At 47.3% G+C, this 27355-nt stretch overlaps 1 protein-coding gene across 5 annotated transcripts; it reads left to right on the plus strand.

The window, feature by feature from the left end:
- Positions 1-426: 426 nt before the first annotated feature.
- Positions 427-27172, plus strand: DRAXIN (dorsal inhibitory axon guidance protein). 5 transcript variants are annotated; one of them, XM_081017505.1, is made up of 7 exons: positions 427-1418; positions 13949-13970; positions 20059-20532; positions 21097-21396; positions 23038-23121; positions 24327-24416; positions 25748-27172. In XM_081017505.1, exons 3-7 carry the CDS (start codon positions 20076-20078, stop codon positions 25858-25860), a joined length of 1044 nt encoding a protein of 347 aa, XP_080873631.1. In that variant the 5' UTR covers positions 427-1418; positions 13949-13970; positions 20059-20075; the 3' UTR covers positions 25861-27172. The 5 variants fall into 5 exon arrangements, with proteins under 5 accessions (XP_080873631.1, XP_080873629.1, XP_080873628.1 ...); XM_081017503.1 differs by lacking the exon at positions 13949-13970 and having other exon boundaries at positions 430-1418; XM_081017502.1 differs by lacking the exon at positions 427-1418 and having other exon boundaries at positions 13321-13970.
- Positions 27173-27355: the final 183 nt, after the last annotated feature.

Below are 27355 nucleotides of genomic sequence, written 5' to 3' on the forward strand. Positions count from 1 at the left end.
TGGTGCAAACCTAGGCAGATGAGTAATTTGGCACGCAATGGTTTTGAACGGAGAAAGGTTGCCAACTTTTCTTCTCTTCGCCCGCACCTCTGCTTTTAACAGCTGCTCGTCACCCGCAGATTTCAGTTGCACAAAACTGCGAATTTAAAACGCACAGCTGGTATCAGCGTTGTCATAGCAGGTACTGGGGTTTCTCCTGGCTGAATATCGTACACAGTATATTGATTAATCTATATATATTTTTAATGTGGAGCGGTTTAGAAGTGTTATGTTTTTGCGGGGGGTATTGTTAGTTATAACAAAAGTGGGGGGGTCATAAAGCTGAACAGGGAAAAGCGAACACCATTCATATTTTCTTTTTGTTGCCTATTGCACCTCGCTTAGTTTTTATTTTATTTTTTTAATGCTAAGCGGGTTTAGAATTGATTTAGCAAAGCTGAAAAACCACGGAACAGCGAAGGAAAAAACCCCCGATGCACATAACTGGTAGCAAGGGTGTCATCAGTTTTCACAATGAATAAAGTCGATCTAGAGGCGGGAGACCCAGGTGGAGACCCCTCCCCTCTATTCTCCTGGGCAGAGGTAGGGGAGTGTGCGTGGAAAGTGGAGAGAGAATCGTTTTAACCAGCTCAGCAGGACCCTCTGGGTCTCGCTGTCATTACCCCTCTCCCCTCCTCAAAGGCATCAATTTACCCTTTGGGAGTTTCCCACAATCCTCTAGGAGGAAGGCGGGATGAAGATGATGGAGGTGAAGAGGGGGAGAGAAAACGACCCCCTACCACCACCCAGAGGGAAAGGAGCGCCAGGCTAGACCCACCCCCCCTCTCTCCCACCCCACAGCAAGCCAATTCTCCCCCACTCCCGTCATCTCCCTGGGAGAGAGAATATTACATATAATTGCTGGACTGTCGCCTTTTTAAAACATCTAGGCTACTGGGTACCAGTTCCCTTTGTCTCCTTTGTGTGAGTGTGCGTTTGTCTCTAGACCGAGCAGCAGCTCCCCGGCACTGCTCCGGGGGCGCGCGCGCCTGGCGACGGGAACGCGCCTTCCCCTCTATGCAATTCATAGAAATCCATCACTTCCCCCTCCTAATCGTACACACACACAACACACACACACACACACACACAAAACCACACCCCTCTCCGCATCAAAGCATGCTCCTTTTCAAACACTGTTTCTTTCTAAGTCTGGGAGCTTTAGAAAAAGTCCTCCCAGTTTTTTCCCTTGCTCTTGAAAAACCCCCGCACCTCACTTTTTTTTAGAAGGGGGGGGGGGATAGTCCTAAGCCCAACCCCTCTCTCCCCTCCCCTCTATTTCCCCTCTCCCTCCCGTTCAGCACTTCGGGATTCAGGAGAAAGCAGCGCCGCGTTGGACCAGCCGAGCTGCCTCCCAGCGCTGGCTTAGCAGCAAGCAGGTAAGCTCCGCACGCGCGCATCTATCGTGGCATCTGCGCGGCAGCCTGGCGCGTGCTGGGAACTCTTTATCTCCCCAGACTTCCCTCCGAGCAAAATATTTTATTTTATTTTTTTAAATTGAACATGGGAAATATTTGGTGGGTGGATGCCTTTCCTAAGCTGTCCTTGGTTTCTTTATTCTTAAAAAGGTGAGGGTTCTGGCATCGAATTTTAAAGGGTGTTCGGATTATCTTCCCATTTTAGACATGTGAGCAGTCGTTGGGGATTTTTAAAGCGAGCAAGCGGTATATAAATTTTATGAAATAAATGTTTTCGTAAGCCGCTTTGAGTTTGGTGCCGGGAGCTCCACATAAATATAATAAATAGATAAATAGATAGATAGGAGATTTGGGGCTTTTTGATATGTTGTGTATCTAGGGCATGTGAATGGTACAGATGCTAGCCCTACTCAGAGTAGACAGAAATTAATGGGCATCACTGCCTTAGGTCCAACAGATCGTAAGCCCACCAAGTTGCACTTTGAGCAGACCCATGAATGGACTCAAGTTCGTCATCTTGATGGAGTTCAGTGGGTCTACTCTGAGTAGGATCTAACAGCCCCCGGAGGCAGAACAAGTCTCCAGCTTCCCTTTTGCACGTTATAATTCTAGCAGCCTAGATCCTTGTACATATCAGTTTGCTCTTGAGTCGCTCCAGTTTTCATTTAATTTAAATTCGACTTTTTTCTGTGTTGGCTTCAAACTGCACATACGTATATGTTGTGTGGGATGTGAACGAGGTTTTAACACACACTTCTTGTTATTGTGCAACTCCCTGGGACGCGTGTGTATTTTTAAAAACGACAGACGGTGAACAAATCTTGACATATGAAGTAACTTGCTGAGGTTTGCTTTAGATGGGGAGCCTCGGGAGTTGGTGGGGATTAAGACCCTCGTTACCGATAGTAGTCTTAAATTCAGGGTTACAGGCTGCTTATCTTGGATCCGTTACCAACCCATAATTTCATAAAGCAATTAAGGCACGAGGTGGAAGTTGCCTCCCTTCCTCCCTGGATCGTGGCCAGACGCCTTCACCCACAAATCCCCAACCCTGGACACTTTTCAAGTCAAATAAAATGAAAAAGCAAAGATCCAGTCCCTTTCTTTTGGAATAGCTCCACCCCCCCTTGAACAGGGACACCCCATTTCCTTGGAGAACTGAGACAAAGACACATTTCAGAGCTTTTGCATGGGGAGGAGGTCTGTTTCTCTCTCTTTTTCTCTCTCCCCCCCACCCCTATTTTCTGCTCACCTGAGCCAATTTGTCTCCAAGGGATAATTCTGGATCTCTGGAGTTTGTGCCAAAAAGGTTTCCTAGATTGAGCGCGGCTGCAGTTTGAAAGAGAGTAAAATGTGTGTGTTCATGAAATGTTTCATGCTGCAGACGGGAACTTGTAAAAGTGGCAATAGGTCAGTTTCAGAGGAGGGAAGTATTAGCGACCCCATCTTTGGAAGATACCCCCCCCCCTTTTTTTAAATGATACGGACATGAAGTGGCTGTTATACGTATCGAGAGTCTTGCCTCTTCCGTTTAAGAGTCCTTTCATCACAGAATCTCCAGTTGAGATGGTTTGATTAGAAATATGATTGCATCTTTGTGATGAGACTTTTTTGGGGGCTTGTTGGATTCTTTTTGGGTGGGGGCTGGAGGAAAAGGGGGCTATAAGGAGTAAAAATTTGCTCATTAACTCCCATACATTTCAAAATCCAGAAGATTACATGCACACACACATCCAGTTGAAACCAATTATAAATATTGTCCTTGAACCCAGAGCAATACACTTCTTTAAATGTTGACTTTTCTCTGCACAAAATAAAATATTAGGGGTGAGTACTTAAAAATGCAAGATTCTCCTTCTAATACGGCTTTTTAATTGAATGTTGATATGAGAGTTTTAACTCATTTTGTTTGTTTGTTTCACTGAGTGTCCTGTACATAGAGACAGCTGTCATTAAGTGGTACAAAATTGTCCAAATTATAAAATGAAAGGCATCAGGGAATCCCACACTTTGGACCTAGGCATGAATCTTATTAGGATTTAAAAATATAAAAAAACTAAGATGCACCATTCAAAATTAATGTTCCCAATGTTTTGCCACAAGGGACATTTGAAATGCAAGAAGAAATGTCAATGGGGATTCCTTAGGTCAGGAAGGGTACAATTTCAGGCTTGTCAGATCTACTCTAGTTTATATTGGGACCCCCAAAACCTAACAACCGGAGTGGGGTGCAAAAGACATACTCTTAATTTAAAAAATAAACAAATCAGAGTGCTTCTGAGCACTCTCAGAGCCTGGGGATTTATTTTCAGGACTGAACTTGCAATCCTTTCAGACACAGCCCCCCTCCTGGTGGGCTGTCTTCATCTCAGCAGCCTAATTGAGGTGGGAAAAGTCATTTTCCTGTAGCTGTTAAAACGAGTGGGAGTCAGAAACCGATAGCAAAATCCACCAGAGGAGATCTTGTGTTGGGCATACATCAGTCTTGCATGATATACTAAAAAGAGGGAGAGAAAAGAATCATGGTGCTCCACTGGTGCGGATTAAATTTGCAAAGAAAGACGGCAGAGATTCTGGAATTCTTAATAGTTAAGGCTTAACGGATTCCTGCTAAGGACTTGGTTCACACAGAATGCTTAACCATGGTTTATTAATTCATGGTTCAGAGCAGGTGTGGGGAATCTTGGGTCCTTCAGATGTGGCTGAACTACAACTCCCATCAGCCTCAGCTAGCATGGCCAATGCCCAGGGATTATGAGAGTCACTCATGAGACAAGGAGAGGCGACTGCCTTGGGTGGCAGGATTCCTCAGCTGACAACTGAGACACAATCCTTGGAGGTGAGATCTGCCCCCGCAATGCAGCCTCTACAGCGGTCTCTTGGCAAATAGGGGGCGCTACTGCTCTCCTTCAACCCTAGTTCCCAATTGGCCCTGATGTAGATTTTAATTATCTCCTTGGTCCTGATGTACATCTTCACTCACCACTTCTTCCCTGGCAGGGGTGGGTGGGCAGTATTCTGTGGTTAGCCTCAGGTGCCAAAATGTCTTAGGACATTAGGACATTAGGACAGCCCTGCCTATAGTTCAGCAACAGTCAAAGGACCAAAGGTTCCCTACCCCTGGCCCAGGGGCTTAACTGTGGTCTGCTCTGTGGTCTTCTTCTTCTTTGGTGATCCCTCGTAGCCGAGTAAGATTGTCTTCCATAAACACATTTTTAACAGTGAGTCTGTAAGTGACTGCGGGCGCCAATTCTGGATCCACACGTCCTTCCACAGTGGGGACATAGGTTTCCGGGTGGGAGTTGATCACAGTGAGGGTTTGCCAAGCGTGGCTTCCTCTTAGCATGTTTCTCACTTCCGTCCTGAGTTCGAGCGTCTTCAAAGCCCATGACATCTTTGATAAAGGCTGTTCTCCAACTTGAGCGCTCGCAGTCCAGGGTTTCCCAGTTGTCAGTGTTTATACTACACTTCTTAAGATTTGCCTTGAGAGAGTCTTAAACCTCTTTTGTTGACCACCAGTATTACGCTTTTCATTTTGAAGTTCAGAGTAGAGTAGTAGCTTTGGAAGACGATAATCAGGCACACAACATGACCAGTCCAACGAAGTTGATGTTGAAGAACCATTGCTTCGTCACGGATGATCTTTGCTTCTTCCAGGACACTGGCATTAGTACACTGTACTGGAAGTGTACTGTGTGGTCTAGGGATGGTGAGCATCAAACATTTCAGAGCCCAGCCAGCCATACCAAACCAACTTTCCATTCTTCAACTCAGGCTTCCCCAACCTGGTGTCCTCCAGGACTCGGTGGACTCCAACTCCCATCAGACGCAGCCAGCACGACCAACGGGCAGAGCTGATGGGAGTTGCAGTACAGTAAGTCCTGGAGGGATGCAGCCTTCCCAGTCTTGTCCTAGAGAGGGATGGGGAACCTCCAGATCTGGGCTGGCGTGTCCCATTTTGCTGCTCAAAGTGAACCAGGGTTGCCGCCTTGCCCTGCCCTGCCGCCCCACCCACATTTGACTCTGTGTGCCGTTCCCCATCATTGTTCCCCAACTCCACTGTCATGGAGTCCTGACATCAGATGTGCATCAGGTTTGAAGTCCATATCATGATATCAGTTTCGTAATTTTTGGCCTGGCAATGTATTGCGAAGCATGACTTGCATGCTATGCAAATGTGGGGGGAAACCAAAGCCTCTCTTGACTCCTGCAGCCCTTGTTAACTCTGCTGGCTCAGCTCTCCCTTGCCCCCTGCAAATCATAAGAGCGGACAATGGCAAAAAATCACAATGCAGGGAAAACCATGAAGCCAGCATATGCCTCTTCAGAGCTCCATCCTTATTTTAGACATACAGTGGTACTTTGGTTCTCAAACGGCTTAGTTGTCGAACAAATCGGTTTCCAAACACCGAAAACCCGGAAGTAAGTGTTCCAGTTTTTTTAAAAAAACAATTTTTATTAACTGGCCAATCACATCAAATTAAATCATATCACATAAATTCCGAATTACAAAGCCGAATTTTAAATTTTGTTGGGGGGACCCATATTTCAAGATCCGAAGGGGGATTCTGATCATCTTCTTGCTGCTGCGTTAATGTCCCAATCAGTCCCAATCAGTCCAAACAGAGTTCATAGTTCTATCCCATCTTATCTTGCTGTTTCCACATCACATCTTATTCATATATTTTCTCTTTTTTCTTTATGATCTCTTCTGATAGTCTCCTTAAGCCGATAAACACCAATAGTAATAATAGTCCTGTGTGAATTTTCCGTTCTTCCAATCCTCAAATCGAGATGGTTTCCATATATCATCTCCTTCATAGATAACATCACTCTTGCCATCATAGTCTCGTAAAACTGTTGCTCTTAAGTCCCACTGAGGAGTTTAACCCACAATATATAAACAGCTCTATTTCTCTCTTTCTCCTCCCAGACTCAAGACCTCCGACAGAACTTCCCAATATGGCGACGGCATTTTTAACTGCGTCATTCCAAAGCTCTTACACATTCCATGCTCTTCTTAAAACGTGCTTTGGTTCGAAAGTTTATCTCCACACAGCCTTAAATCCACAGCTTAAGTCCTTAAAACGACATTTCTGACTCGTGAGGGGAGGGGATTCTTGTTTAATCACATAGGGAAAGAAGGGAGAGTTTTTTCCCCCTCCCCCATCAGTCATTTGCCATACCTTGTCTTGGCGTATCTTCTCATGTTTTATTCTTATCTTGTTTTGTCAGAGATCTCTTCTGTTAGCAGTCTTTACTCCCCCTTCTTTCTTGAAATATGTGCATTCCTTTCATCCAAATTGTTTCCTTTGAAGTTCTGCATCTAGTGGCGAATCAGGGACGGCATTCAGGAGTGCCGGAATCCCACAGGAGGGCTTTGTGCCTAGTGCCCCCACCCCCACAAATTTGGGGGTGGTATAGGGCACAGCAGGCAAGGGCCGTCCCCCCCACAATCCTGGGGGGGGGTGTTTAAGGAGGCTGATTACCACCATCATAGCCTCCAAATTACCTCGTGTGGGTCGGAGAGATGTTATTGTCAGCCATCTTCCAATGCGCCCCCTAGTGGCCCCCTGTAAGTGTTCCAGTTTTTGAACGTTTTTCGGAAGCCAAACATCCAACACGGATTCCGCTTGAGTGCAGGAAGTTCCTGCAGTCAATCAGAAGCCGCACCTTAGTTTTCAAATGGTTTTGGAAGTCGAACGGACTTCCGGAACAGATTAAGTTCAATAACCAAGGTTGTTGTTGTTTAGTCGTGTCCGACTCTTCGTGACCCCCTGGACCAGAGCACGCCAGGCACTCCTGTCTTCCATTGTCTCCCACATTGTGGTGAAACTCATGTTTGTAGCTTCGAAGACACTATCCAACCATCTCGTCCTCTGTCGTCCCCTTCTCCTTGTGCTCTCCATCTTTCCCAACATCAGGGTCTTTTCCAGGGAGTCTTCTCTTCTCATGAGGTGGCCAAAGTATTGGAGCCTCAGCTTCAGGATCTGTCCTTCCCGTGAGCACTCAGGGCTGAGTTCCTTCAGAATGGATAGGTTTGATCTTCTTGCAGTCCATGGGACTCTCAAGAGTCTCCTCCAGCACCATAATTCAAAAGCATCAATTCTTCGGCGATCAGCCTTCTTTATGGTCCAGCTGGACAAAGACAACAGGCAATAACCAAGGTACCACTGTATTTTGGTATATTGTGATGTTTAACTGGGTGATATATCACAATGTTGAAAACTGGATTATCGCCCAGCCCTACTCCTAAGGGCCTCCCAGCCAACTGTTCCCCTTTGTAGGCGGACAGTGCGCTTTGTGTGTTGTGTGATACAACCGGGCCTCTGGCCCCTAAGCTAGCCTGTTTGCCTTTGGGTGTGGTGAAGGGTTTCGTTCCATTGCCAGGGTTGAGATAAGATTCAGGTGCCAGGCTGATCATCTCCCATATGTGGAGGGACTTGTTCACCCATTGCAACTTGCTCCCCCAAGAGGCCGTGATGGCCACCAACGTGGATGGCTACAAAAGAGGACTGGACAAATTATTGGAGGACAATATGTCTACTAGCCACAATGGCTATGCTGGGTCTCCATGGGTGGCGCTATGGTATAAACCACTGAGCCTCTTGGGCTTGCCCATCAGAAGGTCGGCGGTTCGAATCCCCGCGATGGGTTGAGCTCCCGTTGCTCTGTCCCAGCTCCTGCCAATCAAGCAGTTCGAAAGCACACCAGTGCAAGTAGATAAATAGGTACAGCTGTGACGGGAAGGTAAACAGCATTTCCGTGCACGCTGGCTTCTGTCACGGTGTCCTGTTGCACCAGAAACGGTTTAGTCCTGCTGGCCACATGACCCAGAAAGCTGTCTGTGGACAAACGCCGGCCCCCTCGGCCTGAAAGCGAGATGAGCGCCACAACCCCATAGTCGCCTTTGACTGGACTTAACCATCCAGGGGTCCTTTATCTTTACCTTACCATGGTCGGAGGCAGTAATGCTTCTGAATACCAGTTGCTGGAACCCACAGGAAGGGAGACAACTCTTGTGCTTGGCTCTTGCTTGTGGCTTTCCCATTGGGCCACACTGAGAACAGGATGCTGGACTAGATGGGCCACTGGCCTGATCCAGCAGCCTCTACTTAGCTTCTAAAATCACATTCCTTCCCCCACCTGGGAACCATAGACTGTTCAAGGTTCTGTGCATTGTAGCTCTGTGGAGGGGGGGTGGGTAAAGTATGTTTCCAAGCACAATTCAAAGTGTTGGTGCTGAAGGAGCGTCTCCACCTCCATCGTTCTGCCCGGACACTGTGATCCAGTGCCGAGGGCCTTCTGGCGGTTCCCTCCCTGTGAGAGGTGAAGTTACAGGGAACCAGGCAGAGGGCAGAGGGAACCAGGCAGAGTGGTGCCCTCCTTGTGGAACACCCTCCCGTCAGATGTCAAGGAAATAATCCACTATCTGATTTTTAGAAGACATCTGAAAGCAGCCCTGTTTAGAGAAGTTCATAATGTTTGATGTTTTATCATGTTTTTAATATTCTGTCTGTTCCACCTAGAGTTATTGTTGCTCTTATTGTTATTGTTATTATTCCCCTAATTCTTTTTCTGGGAGCGGAATGCTGAGTCTGCTTTTCTGCACCCGAGAATAATGTGCAAAGGCAGCCCCAGAATGCTTTAATGTGCAGATGAAGGCCATTAATCAACTCAGCATCTTCCTGCCGTAGAAGAGCAGCCCTGCTTATAGGGGCGGCTGGGGTGTGCCTTCCTATAATGCATTGTGGCATGCCAATTGTGGTGTTGTGCCTGGGAAAGTTTCCTAAAGGCACCTGGTTGGCCTCTGTGAGAATAGAATGCTGGATTCTTTTTTTTTTTTTTTAATGATATTTATTAAAGTTTCAAAGGATACAAAAATTACACAAGAACAAAAACAAGAAGTAAAAATACACAAAGTAAAAATACAAAAAGTAAAAATACAAAATACAAGAGAATAAAAAATACAGAAAAAAGAATAAAGAAAAAACAAAACAAATTCATTATTTTCAGACCCTTAACTGTCATTGCCTTCTTTCTTAGACCTCCTCCTCCTCCCTTCCTTTGTATTCTAGTTGTTAATTATCCCAGCAAATCCTTTCCTTTCCATGTTTCAAAAAAATCTATCATTACATTACCCTCGACTAATTTAATCCTATCTTTCTATAATAAACTAAACCTTAAAGTTTAAAACTTAAGTCTTAACCTTACCAACTTCTTGTGATCATAATATTCTTTCATAATTCTTTATGCATCTTTACTAAAGCCAGGTAATTTCTTCCAACATTTTTCTATCATTCATCAACTTTGTAAAACATTCTGATAATAAAGAAAAATAGAAAGAAAGATATAGACAAGTCCAATCTTTATCCAACGTCCCTTCCTCCTGGTTCTGGGATTTGTCAGTCCTTAAGGATTCAATGGGCCACTAGCCTGATCCAACAGGCTCGTCTTATGTTCTCAAAGCATATTCCTTCTCCCACCTGGGAACTCTAGTTTATTTAGTGTGCTGCATATGTAGTTCTGTAAGGGATAATCTACATCTCCCAGGATTCACTCTTGGGTGTTTGGGTGTTCTTTAAATGTGTGGTGTGTAATGCAGCCCCAAATGTTGCAGAAGAGCAAACGATGAATGACCGCACCCTGACATTGGCACATCAAATACATGTGGATAATACGGATCTATTAAAATAGGAAAACAGGCGTGATTGCAGGCAACACAGCCTCTTGGTTTCCCGCATTTGAACATTTGTTGTTTAGTCGTTTAGTCGTCTCTGACTCTTCATGACCCCATGGACCAGAGCACGCCAGGCACTCCTGTCTTCCACTGCCTCCCGCAGTTTAGTCAGACTCATGCTGGTAGTTTCGAGAACACTGACCAACCATCTCGTCCTCTGTCGTCCCCTTCTCCTTGTGCCCTCAATCTTTCCCAACATCAGGGTCTTTTCCAGGGAGTCTTCTCTTCTCATTTGCACATTATCTCATTTGAATTGACTTGCATGATCCACCTGAGTTCAGCTTGTCAATTTCATTGCATTTCGAGCTGAATCTACCCACAATCTTGTTCTCCAGAAGAAGTCATCGTATCAAAGTCGCTTTGTCTCTCCCGTGAAAGGTAAAGGGACCCCTGACCATTAGGTCCAGTCATGGCCGACTCTGGGGTTGCGGCACTCATCTCGCTTTATTGGCCAAGGGAGCCGGCGTACAGCTTCCAGGTCATGTGGCCAGCAGGACTAAGCTGTTTATGGCGAACCAGAGCAGCGCATGGAAACGCCGTTTACCTTCCCGCTGGAGCGGCACCTATTTATCTACTCGCACTTTGACGTGCTTTCGAACTGCTAGGTTGGCAGGAGCTGGGACCGAGGAACAGGAGCTCACCCCGTGGCGGGGATTCGAACCGCCCACCTTCTGATCGGCAAGTCCTAGGCTCTGTGGTTTAACTCACAGCGCCAACCACGTCCCTTCGTCTCTCCAGTAGGTTGATATTAAATTCCAATGCTGGGAAACTGCAGTTGGTGCAGGACACCCCAGCCCAGTTGCTGACAGGAGCGAGGCTCTTTCAGCTCAGAGATATGCACTCGGCCAAGTTCAATGTCTTCCTATTAGTAGACAAAGCCCTTAACATATTGGGGCTGGTTTACTTTCATGCGTTGCCCTATATCTGTTGCCCACTTGACCACTTTGATTTGCAGTACTGGAACTCTTACAGGTACCACGTAATACTCATTCGGCTATTATAAGAAATAGATATTTCAGTGTGGCAACTGTAGAACTCCCTGCCTGTTGACACCAGGCAGATCCTTTTGCTGTATGCTTAAAACATTTTCCTTTAGGAACACCTATGGCGCTGTGGGTTAAACCACACAGCCTACGGCTTGCCGATCAGAAGGTCGGCGGTTCGAATCCCTGTGATGGGGTGAGCTCCCATTGCTTGGTCCCTGCTCCTGCCAACCTAGCAGTTCAAAAGCACGTCAAAGTGCAAGTAGATAAATAGGTACTGCTCCGGCGGGAAGGTAAACGGCATTTCCGTGCACTGCTCTGGTTCGCCAGAAGCGGCTTAGTCCTGCTGGCCACATGATCCAGAAGCTGTACACCGGCTCCCTCGGCCAATAAAGCAAGATGAGCGCTGCAACCCCAGAGTCGGTCATGACTGGACCTAATGGTCAGGGGTCCCTTTACCTTTATCCAGACACATAGCTGCCAATGTGTTTTTCTCTTCTTCTTTTTTACTGTTGGTTTTAATTAATTTTTTTACTGTTAAACTGGTATTTTTACTAGTTAATTTTTGTATTCTTTGAAAACCGCTTGGAAGTTATATCAATCACATGAAATAAAAAGTAAAATATAAAAATAAATATGGGCGTAGCCAGGGTTTTTGTTGGGGGGGCAGAACCGATGTGATTGGTCAGTTAAGTATTTCTATTGTTTTCCTTTATCTGGGGGAAACTTTGTTAATGCAGTAGAAAAGGTTTCAGGAAAAACTCTGCAGAAGTGGGGGTGGAAAGTCAATTTATGGAACCATTGGGCATGAAGATTATTGTGAAAATGATTGAAAGAATTAATAAAAAATTATACAGGCAAAAGAGAAAAAATTACCGTATACAAGCAAAATGGAACGGCAGTGTTAAGTGGTATGCGAAGAGTTGGAATGAAATAAAATGAAATAAAAAACATAAGACAAAAGGAGAATCAGCCGTACATTCATGACCAGATTGGGAGAAATAGCCACCCAGAGTGGCTGGGGAAACCCAGCCAGAAGGGCGGGGTATAAATAATAAATTATTATTATAAATAGGTTGGCCACTGTGAGAACAGGACGCCGGACTAGATGGGCGGTGGGCCTGATCCAGTCGCGTTTTTCTTCTGTTCTTGAAAGGGAAGTTGGGGAGGGGGGGACGCCCCCCAAGTTGGAAAGGATACACGCTTGTCCGGAGTCCTTGGTGGGCCGTTTGTGAAGAACGAATTGCCGGAGTTGGCAAGGAATTTAAAAGACAGAGAGGCTGGTTGAAGCAAAGGGGGCGACCTCGGCTTTCAGAGCGGGCTGAATGCGCAGGAAACGGTCGGGGGTGGGATATAATAGACCAGTCCCCAGAAAAGAAGAAGAAGAAGAGGGGCTTCCAATGGATCCTTAGGGGGCGCTTTTCTTCTCTGCTCTTGGGAAGTTTGCAAAGCCAGCGGACTGGGGGCGCCGAGGCCTCGCGCGCACGGCGGGGTCCCGGGAGCTGTCCAAACATGTCCCGTCTCTCCCAGGCCCGGGCGCGCAGCGAGCAGATGGAGGCCGGCGCAGCGGGGCAGGCTCGCCGCATTGAGCCCGGCACAATGGGACCCCGTCTCGCCTGCTCTCGCCGCCTTCCTGCGAGAACCTTCTTGCCGCCCGGCTGCTGGTGCGCGCGGGGCCCGACGGGCGCTTCCGAGACGCTCGTCCATCATCCGGCGCGCCCCTGCCAAGTCCCATTGACGCGCCTGGAGTTTTTGGCACGGACGGGGCGCCCGCTGGTGGCGCATTGGGGCTCGCCTCCGACGCGCAATGGGGGGACCCGGGGGACTGAGAGGGAGGGAGGGAGGTGGACTCCTTCCTCTCATCGCTTTGGAAAATATAGAAATCGGGGGGGGGGGGGTCTTTTCAGCACAATCTCTGGCTCTTTCTCCCTCTCGCCTTTCAAATGCGCTTCCCCAAGGACGCGCGCAAGCTTCCCTTGCCCGAGCGCCGTGGAGAAAGCGCAGCCAGCACGACGCCGCACCTGTTCCTCCGGCCCGGCGAAAATGCCAACTCGCTTGATGGATTGCCAAGCGGCTTTGTGCAAATATATATACGCCACAGTGGGATTTTTTTAAGGGGGGGGGAGGATAATAAGTCTTGGCTGGTGCAACTGGCCCCGTTTTAACCATGCTTGGTTCTTTGATGATCCGGCTTGGGGAAAGGGCGGGTGGACCCAGAGGTTGTGCTATTCATTATTATGTTTTATTTGTGGGTGGTGCTAAAAGTTTTAAAATTTTTTTCATTATGAAATGTATATAGAACCGAGAGAACAGATGAAAATTAAAAGACGAAAAACCCAAAGTATAAAATAGAGGCTGGATAGCTCAGTTGGTCAGAGTGTGGTGCTGAGAACTCCAAGGTTGCAGGTTTGATCCCCGTATGGGGCAGCTGCTTATTCCTACATTGCAGGGGGTTGGACTAGATTATCCTTAGGGTCCCCTTCCAACTTTACAATTCTGTGATTCAATAATTCTATGATTAAGCAGTTTCACGTGGGCTAAAGTAACAAAAGTCCAAGGAACGACTATCGGTGTTATTGGATTATCAAGTATAGTTCCAGATTTGCCACAGGCATGGGACGCTTCATAAAGATGGTTCCGTTGTATATGTAAGAAAAGGAGCCAAATCATATTAAAAGTGCCTGGAAGTTCTAGCGCTTGTCAAAATCTCGAATTAGGCATAATTTCCCCGATTATAGATGAATTCTAAAACATTTTCTTGTTTTCAGATCTGGCTTGGGAAAAGAGCAGGTGAATTTAGAGATTATATTATGATTGGAATTAATTATAATTAGTGTTAGTACTAAAGGAGCATCTCCACCCCCCTCGTTCGGCCCAGACACTGAGATCCAGCTCCAAGGGCCTTCTGGCGGTTCCCTCGCTGTGAGAAGTGAGGTTATAGGTAACCAGGCACAGGGCCTTCTCAGCAGTGGCACCGTCCCTGAGAAAAGTCCTCTGATCAGATTCATCAAGGAGAGAAACAACTATTTGACTTTTAAAAGATATCTGAAGGCGGCCCTGTATAGGGAAGCTGGTAATGTTTGGTGTTTTATTATATTCTTAATATGTGTTGGAAACTGCCCAGAGTGGCTGGGGCAACCCAACAAGATGGGCAGGGTATAAATAATAAAATTATTAATACTAATAATACATTTTTATCTGCCATTTACCTTTCCGCTGCAGCAGTACCTATTTATCTACTTGCACTGGTGTGCTTTTGAACTGCTAGGTTGGGAGGAGCTGGGACAGAGCAACGGTAGCTCACCCCATCGCGGAGATTCGAACCACCGACCATCTGATCCACAAGCCCAAGAGGCTCAGTGGAAAATGGCATTTCTGTGCACTCTGGTTTCCGTCATGGTGTTCTGTTGCGCCAGAAGCGGTTTAGTCCTGTTGGCCACATGACCCAGAAAGCTGTTTGTGGACAAACACCAGCTCCCTTGGCCTGAAAGTGACATGAGTGCCGCTACCCCATAGTCGCCTTTGACTGGACTTAACCATCCAGGGGTCCTTTACCTTTTTACCTGTGCTTCACCAAAAGGTCCTGGGCCAGCTTACAACAATTTAACTTTCAGAATTAAAAACAGGCAAGGTGTGACATAACCAGGCTTCTGAAGCACCACAAGGGTGCCGCAGAAATAATGTAGTTGGTTAAGGGAGCTGTGGGCCCAAAAAGGTTGAAAACCTCTGCTCTAGGAGGTTTCAAAACCGGACTGGCAAGTGGCGTGGCCTGGAGTGAGAAGGGCCAAGTAGTTCGGCCTGGAGGGCCAAATCTGCACCTGCACCAGCCCCTGCTGCTATTCCACCAAAGTTTTCTGCTACAGGCATGTGAGATGATCAGGGAAGACAATGGCATGGAGCCAGCCACTGTGATCGCCCATCACAGAATCTAATTCTTCCTTCGGATATATCTTTGTAGAAAAGGGGCTTTGTGGAAGAACATGTGGGGGGTGTGTGCTGATACAACTTGTTTCTTGCTGTTGATAATGTTCCTCTGTTTCTTTGGCCTTGGTGAAGTAACAGATGCCAATCTGGTTTCCGTCATTTTCGATTCTTTCTTTCTTTTTTTTACACGTCGTTTCTGGTGGAGGAGAAATCCTGGAACATTTACTTGGCTGCTGTTAATGTGTTGGCTGACAACGCCCCCCCCCCCCAATTTCCTTTCAGGGCAAGGCGTTGCTTCCACTGTGATCTGTCAATTTTCACAGAAAAACTCGAGCCGAGGGAAATTGCAACTTGGCTGGTCGCCTATGGTGCACTAGAACGCCTCTCTAGGCAACCAGGCGGGAGAAAAATCGCCATCAAATACAGGAATGAAAAACCACCAGAAGTACAACAGAGGCTAACGTTTTAAAAAATAGGTCTGGGAGGACAGAAAAGTCTTAAAACTGGCAGCGCTCGTGTCTCTGTGGGCTCCGCTAGGTGGGGCATTCCATAGCTAGGGACGCCGCCACCCAAAACTCGCTCTGGACTTCAGAGTGATGGAGAACAACACAGAGAAAGGCCTCCTTAAGGTTCAGGTAGGTACATAGGCTTGACTACTGCAATGTGTTCTGTGTGGGGCTGCCCTTGGACTTAGACTGGAAGCCCCAGCTTGTGCAAAATTCTGCAGCTAGACTGTAGATAGGGTAAGCTATTGAGAGCATATAACTCCAGGGCTCCAAAGCTAATGCTCGCATTAATTTATGAGGCCCTTAACAACTTATAGGGATGCGGGTGGTGCTGTGGGTTAAACCACAGAGCCTAGGACTTGCTGATCAGAAGGTCAGCTGTTCGAATCCCTGCGACGGGGTGAGCTCCCGTTGCTCAGTCCCTGCTCCTGCCAACCTAGCAGTTTGAAAGCACATCAAAGTGCAAGTAGATAAATAGGTACCGCTCCAGCGGGAAGGTAAACGGCGTTTCCGTGCGCTGCTCTGGTTCGCCAGAAGCGGCTTAGTCATGCTGGCCACATGACTCGGAAGCTGTACGCCGGCTCCCTCGGCCAATAAAGCGAGATGAGCGCCGCAACCCCAGAGTCGGCCACGACTGGACCTAATGATCAGGGGTCCCTTTACCTTTACCTTTAACAACTTATATCCCTACCCTATCACTGAAATCCTGGGGGAAGTCTACAGGCGGTCCCATATGGCTTGGTTGCATGGCTCGTAATGACCAGAAGCTGGGCATTCATTGTTTTATGCCCAAAGCCTGCGGAACGCCCACCCCCATGAGATTAGGCAGGCATCTTCCTATCTGCACATCAGGCATACAACAAAGGCTTTTGTATTCCAGTAGGTGTTTGAAGGTAACGTTTGTTTCATGGTGATCTTCTTGTGTTACTCTGTAAGGTTTGTCTGATGCACACTGCTTGCAAATGCCAATGATGAAACAGTATATCAACACCGTAAGTAAATACAGTGGTACCTCTGGTTACGTACTTAATTCGTTCTGGAGGTCCATTATTAACCCGAAACTGTTCTTAACCTGAAGCACCACTTTAGCTAATGGGGCCTCCTGCTGCTGCCGCGCTGCCGGAGCACGATTTCTGTTCTCATCCTGAAGCAAAGTTCTTAACCCGAGGTAATATTTCTGGGTAAGCGGAGTCTGTAACCTGAAGCGCACGTAACACAAGGTACCACTGTAAATAGCAGCGGAGGGATTCTGCTAAGTTTGAACCCTTCTCCCTGAAATATTAGATTTCTAAATGTGAGGCATTTACATTAGATTTTTAAGTGCAATGCATTTATACTAGATTTCTAAATGCAAGGCATTTGTCGTCATTTGGAGGCTCATTCCATCAGCGTGAAGGCGGTCACAGTCCAGGCGCAGGTTGATTATCACTAGGCTTTCGATTTTAGGAAGGCCAGGGATTTTCCCTCTGGAGTTTTATTTTTCGCTCCAAGGTCGGATGCGTGAGTGACAAGTCGGGTGGCCACCTGCTTGCCATCTGCTTCAGCATCTTCAACTTCCTGACTTTTTTCCACTGAAGGCAAGCAAGCTGTGCAGCAAAGGCAGGCTGGGAGTGCCAACCAGATCTGGCAGGACAGCCCTGATGTGGCAGGGCGCAACAGCTGGCGTGCGGCAATGCATTATTGGAAGGCACCCCTGCGCACACAGGGTCACTCTTCTATGACAGGGAGACGCTGGGTTGATTAATGGCCTTCATTTGCACATGAAAGCATTCTGGGGTCGCCTTTGCACCTGATTCTTGGGTGCAGGAAAGCAGACTCAGCATTCAAAGTGTGTGTGTTTCTGCTTGTGTCTGTGTCCTTTTTTTTCCACCAGGAAAATAATTATGGGAACTGTTGTTGTTGTTGTTTAGTCGTTTAGTCGTGTCCGACTCTTCGTGACCCCATGGACCAGAGCATGCCAGGCACTTCTGTCTTCCACTGCCAAGTTTGGTCAAACTCATGCTGGTAGCTTCGAGAACACTATCCAACCATCTCATTCTCTGTCGTTTCCTTCTCCTTGTGCCCTCCATCTTTCCCAACATCAGAGTCTTTTCCTGGGAATCTTCTCTTCTCATAAGGTGGCCAAAGTATTGGAGCCTCAGCTTCAGGATCTGTCCTTCCAGTGAGCACTCAGGGCTGATTTCCTTCAGAATGGAGAGGTTTGATCTTCTTGCAGTCCATGGGACTCTCAAGAGTCTCCTCCAACACCATAACTCAAAAGCATCAATTCTTTGGCCTTCTTTATGGTCCAGCTCTCACTTCCATACATCACTACTGGGAAAACCATAGCTTTAACTATACTGACCTTTGTTGGCAAGGTGATGTCTCTGCTTTTTAAGATGGGAACTGTAGTTTTCCCAAAACAGAGCTTAAATGCACAGAACCCTGAACAAACTACAGTTCCCAGGTGGGGAAAGGAATGTCCTTTCAGAAGCTAAGAAGAGGCTGCAGGATCAGGCCACTGGCCCATCTAGTCCAGCATCCTGTTTTCAGCGTGGCCTAATGGGAAAGCCACAAGCAAGACCTGAGTATAATAATCATTTTTTATTTATACCCTGCCCATCTGACTGGGTTTCCCCAGCCACTACAGCGCTCTCTCTCCTTCTGTGGTTTCCAACAACTGGTATTCAGAAACATTCACTGCCTCCAACTGTGGAGGCAGAGTAGACTCATCATGGCTAGTAATTTACCCCTCCCAGAGCTACAGCTCCCTTTGCAAACTACAGATCCCAAGATTCTCTGCAGGGACTCATGTGTGTACACACACACACACACACACACACACACACACACTGGGCAGCTTCCAACACATATAAAAAACATAATAAAACATCAAACACTAAAAACTTCCCTAAACAGGGCTGCCTTCAGATGTCTTCTAAAACTTGTGTAGTTCTTTATCTCCTTGACATCTGGTGGGAGGTCATTCTACAGGGTGGGTGCCACCACCGAGAAGGCCCTCTGCCTGGTTCCCTGTAACCTCACTTCTTGCAGGGAGGGAACGGCCAGAAGGCCCTTGGAGCTGGACCTCAGTGTCCAGGCTGAGCGATGGAGGTGGAGACACTCCTTCAGGTATACTGGGCTGAAGCTGTTTAGGGCTTCAAACACTTTGAATTGTGCGTGGAAATGTACTGGGAGCCAAAGTAGATCTTTCAGGACTGGTGTTATAAGGTCCCGGCGGCTGCTCCCAGTGCAAGTCCAGCTGCTGCATTCTGGATTACAGAGGTACCTTGGATTACATCCGCTTCAGGTTACAGACTCCGCTAACCCAGAAATAGTGCTTCAGGTTAAGAATTTTGCTTCAGGATGAGAACAGAAATTGTGCTCCAGAAGGCTTGTGTGTCCTGAGCTGACGGGTGTCTTCTTCTTCTTTGGCGATCCCTCGTAGCCAAGTCAGATTGTCTTCCATGAACACGGTTTTAACAGTGAGTCTGTAAGTGACTGTGGAGGCCAATTCTGGATCCACACATCCTTCCACAGTGGGGACGTAGGTTGATCACAGTGAGGGTTTGCCAAGTGTGCCTTCCTCCTAGCACGTTTCTCTGAGTTCGAGTGTCTTCAAAGCCCATGACACCTTTGGTAAAGGCTGTTCTTCAACTGGAGCACTCGCAGGCCAGTGTGTTTTGCAGTTGTCGGTGTTCATACTACATTTTTAAAGAATTGCCTTGAGAGAGTCTTTAAACCTCTTTTGTTGACCATTGGCATTATGCTTTCCCTTTTTTATAATTTTTATTGGAAATTTTATTTACAACATAACACAAACCCCCCACCCCCCAACACAGAAATCCACCCCCATCAGACACAAACCTAACAAACAACAAGCATAATTTACAACAGTACAAACAACCAAATAAAAGACTTCCTTTATCTTGTTTCTGGCATCCTTATTTACTTCTTATAAGCTGTTTCCTTTTATTAAGATTTTTCTAATTATAACTTAAATATCCACAAAGTCTCCTGCAGACATTAATCGAAACAAGTCCAGGTATGAATTTTAGGGCACTGTTTTGTGAAGTATTCTCTGCATTTTCCCCATGCATTTTCCCCATGTGATCTCTAATTGCCTCTGTTAATCTAGCCAGTTCAATATACTCTAACAGTTTGTCTTGCCATTCCTTTTTTGTTGGCACAGTTTCTTTTTTTCCAGTTTTTAGCAGTTAGGATCCTTGCCGGTCCTGTAGCATAGAGGAATATTTTCTGATCTTCTCTTGCTATACCTGCGTCTGTTTCTTCTACTGGCATTATGCTTTCCATTTGAAATTCGGAATAGAGCAGTTGCTTTGGAAGACGATCATCAGGCATCCACACAACATGACCAGTCCAATGAAGTTGATGTTGAACAGGTGTACCGATGGGAAATAAATGCAATTGGGGAACTGCAAATTGACACCCTGCTTCTTCCGTTACAGGTGAGGCACCTGGAAACATGGCCTGCACCGCCTCCTCCTCTGCCTCCACCATCTTTGCCTTCTGCCTCCTGACCATCTGCCCCACGGACTCCCTCGACCCCGGGCCCGCCGCACCTCCCAGCCTCCCTGAGGTCGGCAACAGTTTCCCGAGCCGGGAGGCCTGGCCGCACCCGATGATACGGACCACAGCGCACCACCGCGGGCTGGGCAAACACGACCGGGCCCATTATGGCATGCCGGCGCCCAGAGGGGGCAGGGAGGGGCCCGGCCTGCGGGTGCTGAGCCGGCCGGCATCGGTCGACGACCCAGGGCGGACGGACCGGCCGGCGGGCCTCCGGCAAAAGGACGTTTTCCTGGGCTTTGAGTTTCCGTATCCTGAGCAGGAAAACCATGCCCCTGGGTCCGAACGGGTGAAGAAGCAGAACCGTGACCACAGGCGACACAGCCGGAGAGACAGGTTGAGGCAGCACAGAGGTATCCTTTGAGGGGGGATGGAGGGTTGCCTGTTTAGGGAAGTTTTTAATATTTAATGCTGTACAGTGGTACCTCGGGTTACATACGCTTCAGGCTACATACGCTTCAGGTTACAGACTCTGCTAATATGATGTTAGCTGTTCTCGGCTTTGGCCGGGGAGGGCGAGATACAAATAAATTATTATTATTATTATTATTATTATTATTATTATTATTATTATTATTTTAAAGCCATCCAAGCGGATGGCCATTGCTGCCTCCTGCAGGAGGGAGTTCCACAGTTTAACTGGAAAAGTATTTTTCCCCCTCCTGTCCTGAACCTTCCAACATTCAACTTCAACGCAGGAAGGGCGTTATTATTTTCTCTCATTACGACATTATGTATTTTTTGTGCTTTTATATTGTAAACTGCCCCGTGATGCCCCGGGTGGAATTGAAATTTATCAAGTAATAAAAAGAATAACGGGATGCCATCGGGTTCTTGCACTATGAGAGAGGGAAAATAAACTTTTCTGCGACCATTTGTTCTTTTCGCTCTGATTTCCCACTCTCCACCTCCTGCAGGAAAAGCTTCTGACCCGGGTCCAAGCGCCCTGTACAAGAAACCCGAAAGCTTTGAGGAGCAGCTTCAGACCCTTCACGGCGGGGAAGGGTCTTCGGCCGGCTTGCCTCCCACCTCCTTCCTGGGCCCCACAGTAAAGGCATCCACTGAGGAACCCCCTGCCCTCCACGCAACGTCCGCCCGGCCTCGGGTGCGAGTCAGGCAGGAAGGCGACGTTATGCCCACCCTGGACATGACGCTCTTTGACTGGACTGACTACGAAGATCTCCGGCCGGATATGTGGCCTTCGATCCGGAAGAAAGGTGTGTCCTGTTTTATCATCTCCTTTTTGCGGGGTGGGTGGGGGTGTAGCTCAGAAGGTCCCGATCCCTAGGGGACTCCAGGTTATTTATTTCACACAAAAATTATGCCGCTTGATTGCTTTTAAAAAAACCACCAAAAACACCCTCGAAGCGGTTTACGGAAAGAATAAAACAATAAACACCCATACGGTGGTACCTTGGTTTTCAAACTTAATCCGTTCCGGAAGTCCGTTCCAAAACCAAGGCGTGCTTTCCCATAGAAAGTAAGGCAAAACGGATTAATCTTTCCCAGACTTTTAAAAACAACCCCTAAAACAGCAGTTTTAACATGAATTTTACTATCTAACGAGACCATTGATCCATAAAATGAAAGCAATAATCAATGTACTATAAAATAAATAAGACAGTATTGTAGGTGATAAAAATTAAAATTATTTTTTTTTCTTACCTGCACCAATGATAGTCATTGTTTGGATGGGGGGCTTTTATCCATTTCCGCAGTCAGTCAGTCAATCAATCAATCAATCAATCAGTAGCTGAACTGGGTTCCACACAGTCACAAAAACAAATGAACTGAAAAAGCCTTTAAAAAAAAAGCAAAATAAATAGCAAAAACAAAAGTGCCAAATACAATGGTACCTTGGTTCTCAAACTTAATCCGTTCTGGAAGTCCGTTTGACTTCCAATATGTTTGAAAACCAAGACATGGCTTCTGATTGGTGCAGGAGCCCAAGAAACAATAGCTGACAACCGCATCGGACATTTGGTTTCCGAAAAACGTTCGAAAACCGGAACACTTACTTTCAGGTTTTTGGTGTTTGGGAACCAAGGCATTTGAGTACCGAGGCATTTGAGAACCAAGGCGTTTGAGAACCAAGGTACCACTGTACTCAAAAACAACTATGGGAAACCTTCCCGAAAATAATTAAACTCGACAATAAGCTAAAAACCGGATTAAAACACACACCAGCTGGCCAGACGTACAGTGGAGGCACCTGCCTAACATCAATAGGCAGGGAGTTCCAAAGTATACTATCGATGCTAAAAGATTAGTTTCTTGCGGAATTGCAACAAGACCTGAGGGTCTCATACGTTTGTGAACAACCTTCCTGGGCTAATTTCCCGGCAGTGGGTGGGGCCAGAATGAAAAGTGGGTGTGGCAAGAGGCAAAAGTGGGTGGGGCAATGGATGGGAATCCTACCCATGTAAAACGCAGGTCTTTATACTCCACTACCCCCCCCTTGGGACGCGGGTGGCGCTGTGGGTTAAACCACAGAGCCTAGGACTTGCCGATCAGAAGGTCGGCGGTTCGAATCCCTGCAACGGGGTGAGCTCCCGTTGCTCGGTCCCAGCTCCTGCCCACCTAGCAGTTCGAAAGCACATCAAAGTGCAAGTAGATAAATAGGTACCGCTCCAGCGGGAAGGTAAACGGTGTTTCAATGCGCTGCTCTGGTTCGTCAGAAGCAGCTTAGTCATGCTGGCCACATGACCCGGAAGCTGTACGCTGGCTCCCTCGGCCAGTAAAGCGAGATGAGCACCGCAACCCCAGAGTCGGTCATGACTGGACCCAATGGTCAGGGGTCCCTTTACCTTTACCTTTACCCCCCCTTTCTCATCCTTTCTCGCTTTCTCCCCTGCTAGACAAACAGCGTGGTAAGAATGGGGGCAACGAAACCACCCCCGCCGAGGGAGAGTCCTGCGACCATCACCTCGACTGCCTCCCAGGTGAGCAGCAGCTTTCATGAGGACTAGCGCCGGTGGAGGCAAGCAGAATTGTATGTTGTGTCTTGAGCAGAGCAGGCCCTGCCTCCTGCCCCTCCTCAACCAATCCAGAAGAGCAATTTCAAGCACATGACTCCCACCAAAGCACGCTGGGAACTGTAGTTTACCCCTCATAGAGGTTCCCAGCACTCTTAACAAACTATAGTACCCAGGAGTCTGTGACTATATTGTTGTGGACGATCCCAAACTTCAGGCATTGAGGGGGTTCCTTGTTGACGGAGACTGTGGTGTCTTTAGATATATGGCTTTATTTACACCTGCAACCTGGGCTTGGGATGGAAGAGCTAATGGCATTAACAAGCCCAAAAGATTCTTGCTTCCCCGTTAGGTTTCCAGGGGAGCACCCCAAGTCCGGCATGGAGCAAGACATGTCTGTGTCTCCAGCTTCCAGCACCGGCCAAAAAAACTCTCACGCAAATCACAGTCCCCCTTGGCCTGTTGTTCTCCATCTTAGGATACAGTGGCTTCCATCCAGGTGAGGTAGGAAAAGGCCCAGCTATTTGTCTCCATGGCAACAGAGCCCACTCTTTTGAGATGCAAGTGGTGGGTACTTGGCTGAGCTGCTAAAGCTATTCATTATCTTGACCGGACCCGGACCAATTCTCCTGTAGATTGTAGTATCCCATACGCAGGATCACAACTTTGATAATAATAATAATAATAATAATAATAATAATAATAATAATAATAATTGTATTTATATCCCAGCCTCCCCAGCCGAAGCCGGGCTCAAAGCAGCTAACAGCAATAAAAGTAACACAGCATTCTAAAATCAATTCATTCTAAAATCAGTTCAAATCAAATTAACGGCAACCATTGGGCTAGAGTTCTGTGAGGATTACCAAAGGAGGGGGTCAGACTGCGCCTTGGCCAAAGGCCTGGTGGAACAGCTCTGTCTTGCAGGCCCTGTGGAAAGATGTCAAGTCCCGCAGGGCCCTGGTCTCTTGTGACAGAGCGTTCCACCAAATCGGGGCCACAGCTGAAAAAGCCCTGGCTCTGGTTGAGGCCAGAGATCCCTTTGGCAGGGATCCTCAGAGGTCATCCAGACTGACTGCCCCCCCCCCAAAAAACCCCATAACACTGGTTCGTACGCAGCTAGAGAAGAGAGTTTGGATGCTTCTTAACTTCTTCCCTCCTTGAATTGGCAGGATGTTGCTGTGATCTACGGGAGCACCTTTGCAAACCCCACAACCGCGGCCTTAACAACAAATGCTACGATGACTGTATGTGCACAGAAGGTGAGGGCTGAAGCTTGCCTGGTGGGAGAGGGTTGAAGCTGTCCCCCTCCCCAGTGACACAGCACTGGGGAGCGCCAGGAAACCGGGAATTATGTTTATGTGTGGTGGGGGTGTAAATATGTACAATTTTTCTGGCATAGGGTGTTTAAGGAGATAACAGAAATCACTGGGTTCTAGAGCAGGCATAGGCAAACTCGGCCCTCCAGATCTTTTAGGACTACGACTCCCATCATCCCTAGCTAACAGGACCAGTGGTCAGGGATGGTGGGAATTGTAGTCCCAAAACATCTAGAGGGCCGAGTTTGCCTTTGCCTGGTCTAGAGGTAGCATTATTATCAATTTACGATGGCATGGAAGGTTTGCAGGCTATGAAGGACTTGCTCACAAATTTATTGACAGCTGCACGCATTGTGATAGCTAGGAAGCGGAAGGGGCAAGCAGAATATAAAATGGAATGATGGTACAGTCATACCTCATGTTACGGACGCTTCAGGTTATGTGTTTTCGGGTTGCGGACCGCGGGAAACCCGGAAGTACTGGAACGGGTTACTTCTGGGTTTTGCCATTCACGCATGCGCAAAAGCGCCAAATCGCACCGGGGTTGCGGATGTGCCTCCATCACAGATTACATCCACAACCCGAGGTTCCACTGTATAAAGAGGTGTGGGATATAGCTATGAATGATAAATTAACATGTGCCATTAAGGTAAGACAGGGAGTATGCAGGAGAAATGATTTTGAGGAGATGTGGAAGGTGTTTGTCGAATGTGTACTGTTAAAACGGAAAGGGGTCAAACCATCGCAAGAGGTGTTGAAATTTTGGGAGGTTGGCTAGTTACAATGGAATGGTCTCAGTGGTGGGGCGCACATTTTTATTCTTATTTATTTATGATTATTACTTTGTCAAAATAAAATAATCATAACAATAAAAGGGGAGAAAGGAGGGGGGAAGCACTGGGGAGCAAGCCTCTCCTATGGGGTGCTCAGATGAGTGAGGAGTTGCCATCAGACACCGAGAACGAGGCAGGGCCAGCGCAGCCACAGAGGCACCTGCTTAGGGGTGTCAGCCTCACTTTCAGACTGGCCTACCTTGCAGGGTGGTTGTGAAGATAAAAAATGTGTGGAGGGGAGGGAACGATGCTTTTGATTTATTGACTGGAAATTAGATATCCAGTTAGACCTTTTAAATATTCAATATCAGGGGTATAAATCTGTTTTTGTTTTCCTCGGGAGAAAGTTGATTTCTCCTTGGGGTGAGGGAACGTTGAATTTTTCTCATCACAAATTTGCCGTTCTCCTCACTCAAGGCCTCCCCCTCTCTCCCAATTTAGGCCTACGCTGCTACGCCAAATTTCACCGCAACCGCAGGGTGACCCGGCGAAAAGGACGCTGCGTGGAACCGGAGTCCGCTGATGGAGATCAAGGATCCTTTATTAATGTCTAGAAGGGTACCAGGGTGCTTTCTCTGGGCCTGGAAGCAGGAGGAATTAATTTATAACTAGTGCCACCCGGGAGGGACACGGACCAAATGACTCATACGCTGTAGGCTAAGCTGGGATTGAGACAAGTGCGTAACAGGGGCAGATTTTCAAAATTTAGTTGCAGGGGGCTGGGGGCACACAGCCCTTCCAACTCATCGATTCTACGCTGCTATGAAATCTGGAGGCACAATTCTACATCTCCCCAAAGGATTTAGCAGATTTGGTCTGCTAAAATTAAGAATTAAACACTCCCAAGAGTAGCTTGCTGGAGTATGCCTGTTGCTGCTCTTTCTGAGTCGCTGTTCCTGGCGGAGAGACCTCTCTTTATTGGAGGCAGACTCCTCTGGGAGTGTCTGTATCGGGAGCGATTGAATACTATAAGCACACACACATACACACTCAGTGAGCCATGGGGCAGAACGATAAACTTTTGTTGGAAGCTAGAGCAAGGAATCAGCAAGGGTTGCACCCCTCTCGTGTCAACTGGGAAGTCTGGAGCAAGGAGTAAATCCTGCAGCCTGAGCTGTCTGCTGCAGGTCTGCTGCTTTGAGACTTTGGCTTGTATACAGTTGGGCGTACTGACTGGGGTGTATGTACCAGAACAAAGAGACCCCTCATATACATGTGCAGGGACCCAAGCCAGGCACGGTTATAACTGCACCAATCTGTGCGAAGGACCCCAAATTCAGAAGGACACAGACATCACTCAAACGATGCACCACGAGAATCCGAATTTCACACCCCGTGCGTTTGATCAAGCCAATTCCTAGTACTTTTGCTTATTATCCATTCGTCTGCACACATCAATTTGCTTCTGCTTCCTGTCATTTGGGAGAAGGTCTGCAAAGTCCTGCCCCATCTCTTCACCCAGAGGTTCCTGTTCATTGCCAAGCTTACCTCCATCAGGTCTAGAAACTTGAATCCCAGCAGCCATGGCATGGCTTATGAGCACCTGGTTCTTAACTTCCTCCCTCCTTCTCATCCAGGACATTGTCTCTTTTTTTAAAATCAATGAATCATTCCCTGCCGGCTTTCAGCGTCTAATTCATTTGGTTAGCACCCTCCAATCTCAGTTATTTATCATTATTTTAGGAAGAGTTGGGGGGGTCCTTTGGTGGGGGAAGGGGGGGATATTTGCCATGTGAAGAGCATAAGAACGTTTCTGGTTGCAGGGAGTGGATCGCCTCCTGTTATCCCTTTAGTCAATGCCGTGATGTGCTTGCATGTTCCTATTTTGATGAGATGTAAATAAAGAGATAGTTATCCTTCACACAACCGCATCCGGGCTCCTTTTTCTTTGAACAATCAGATGAGCTGGCTACAAGCAAACTCACCCCCCCCCTAAGATCTGGGCTGTCTCACAAGTGCCCTCCTGCCACCCTCTCCCACCCAGCCAAACTGACCTCGCACTTTGCTTTCGGAACCTGCGCTGCCCTTCAACATTCTGTGACCAGTCCT

This window comes from Podarcis pityusensis (assembly GCF_964106645.2).
Source record: "Podarcis pityusensis genome assembly, chromosome: 8".
NCBI lineage: Eukaryota > Metazoa > Chordata > Lepidosauria > Squamata > Lacertidae > Podarcis > Podarcis pityusensis.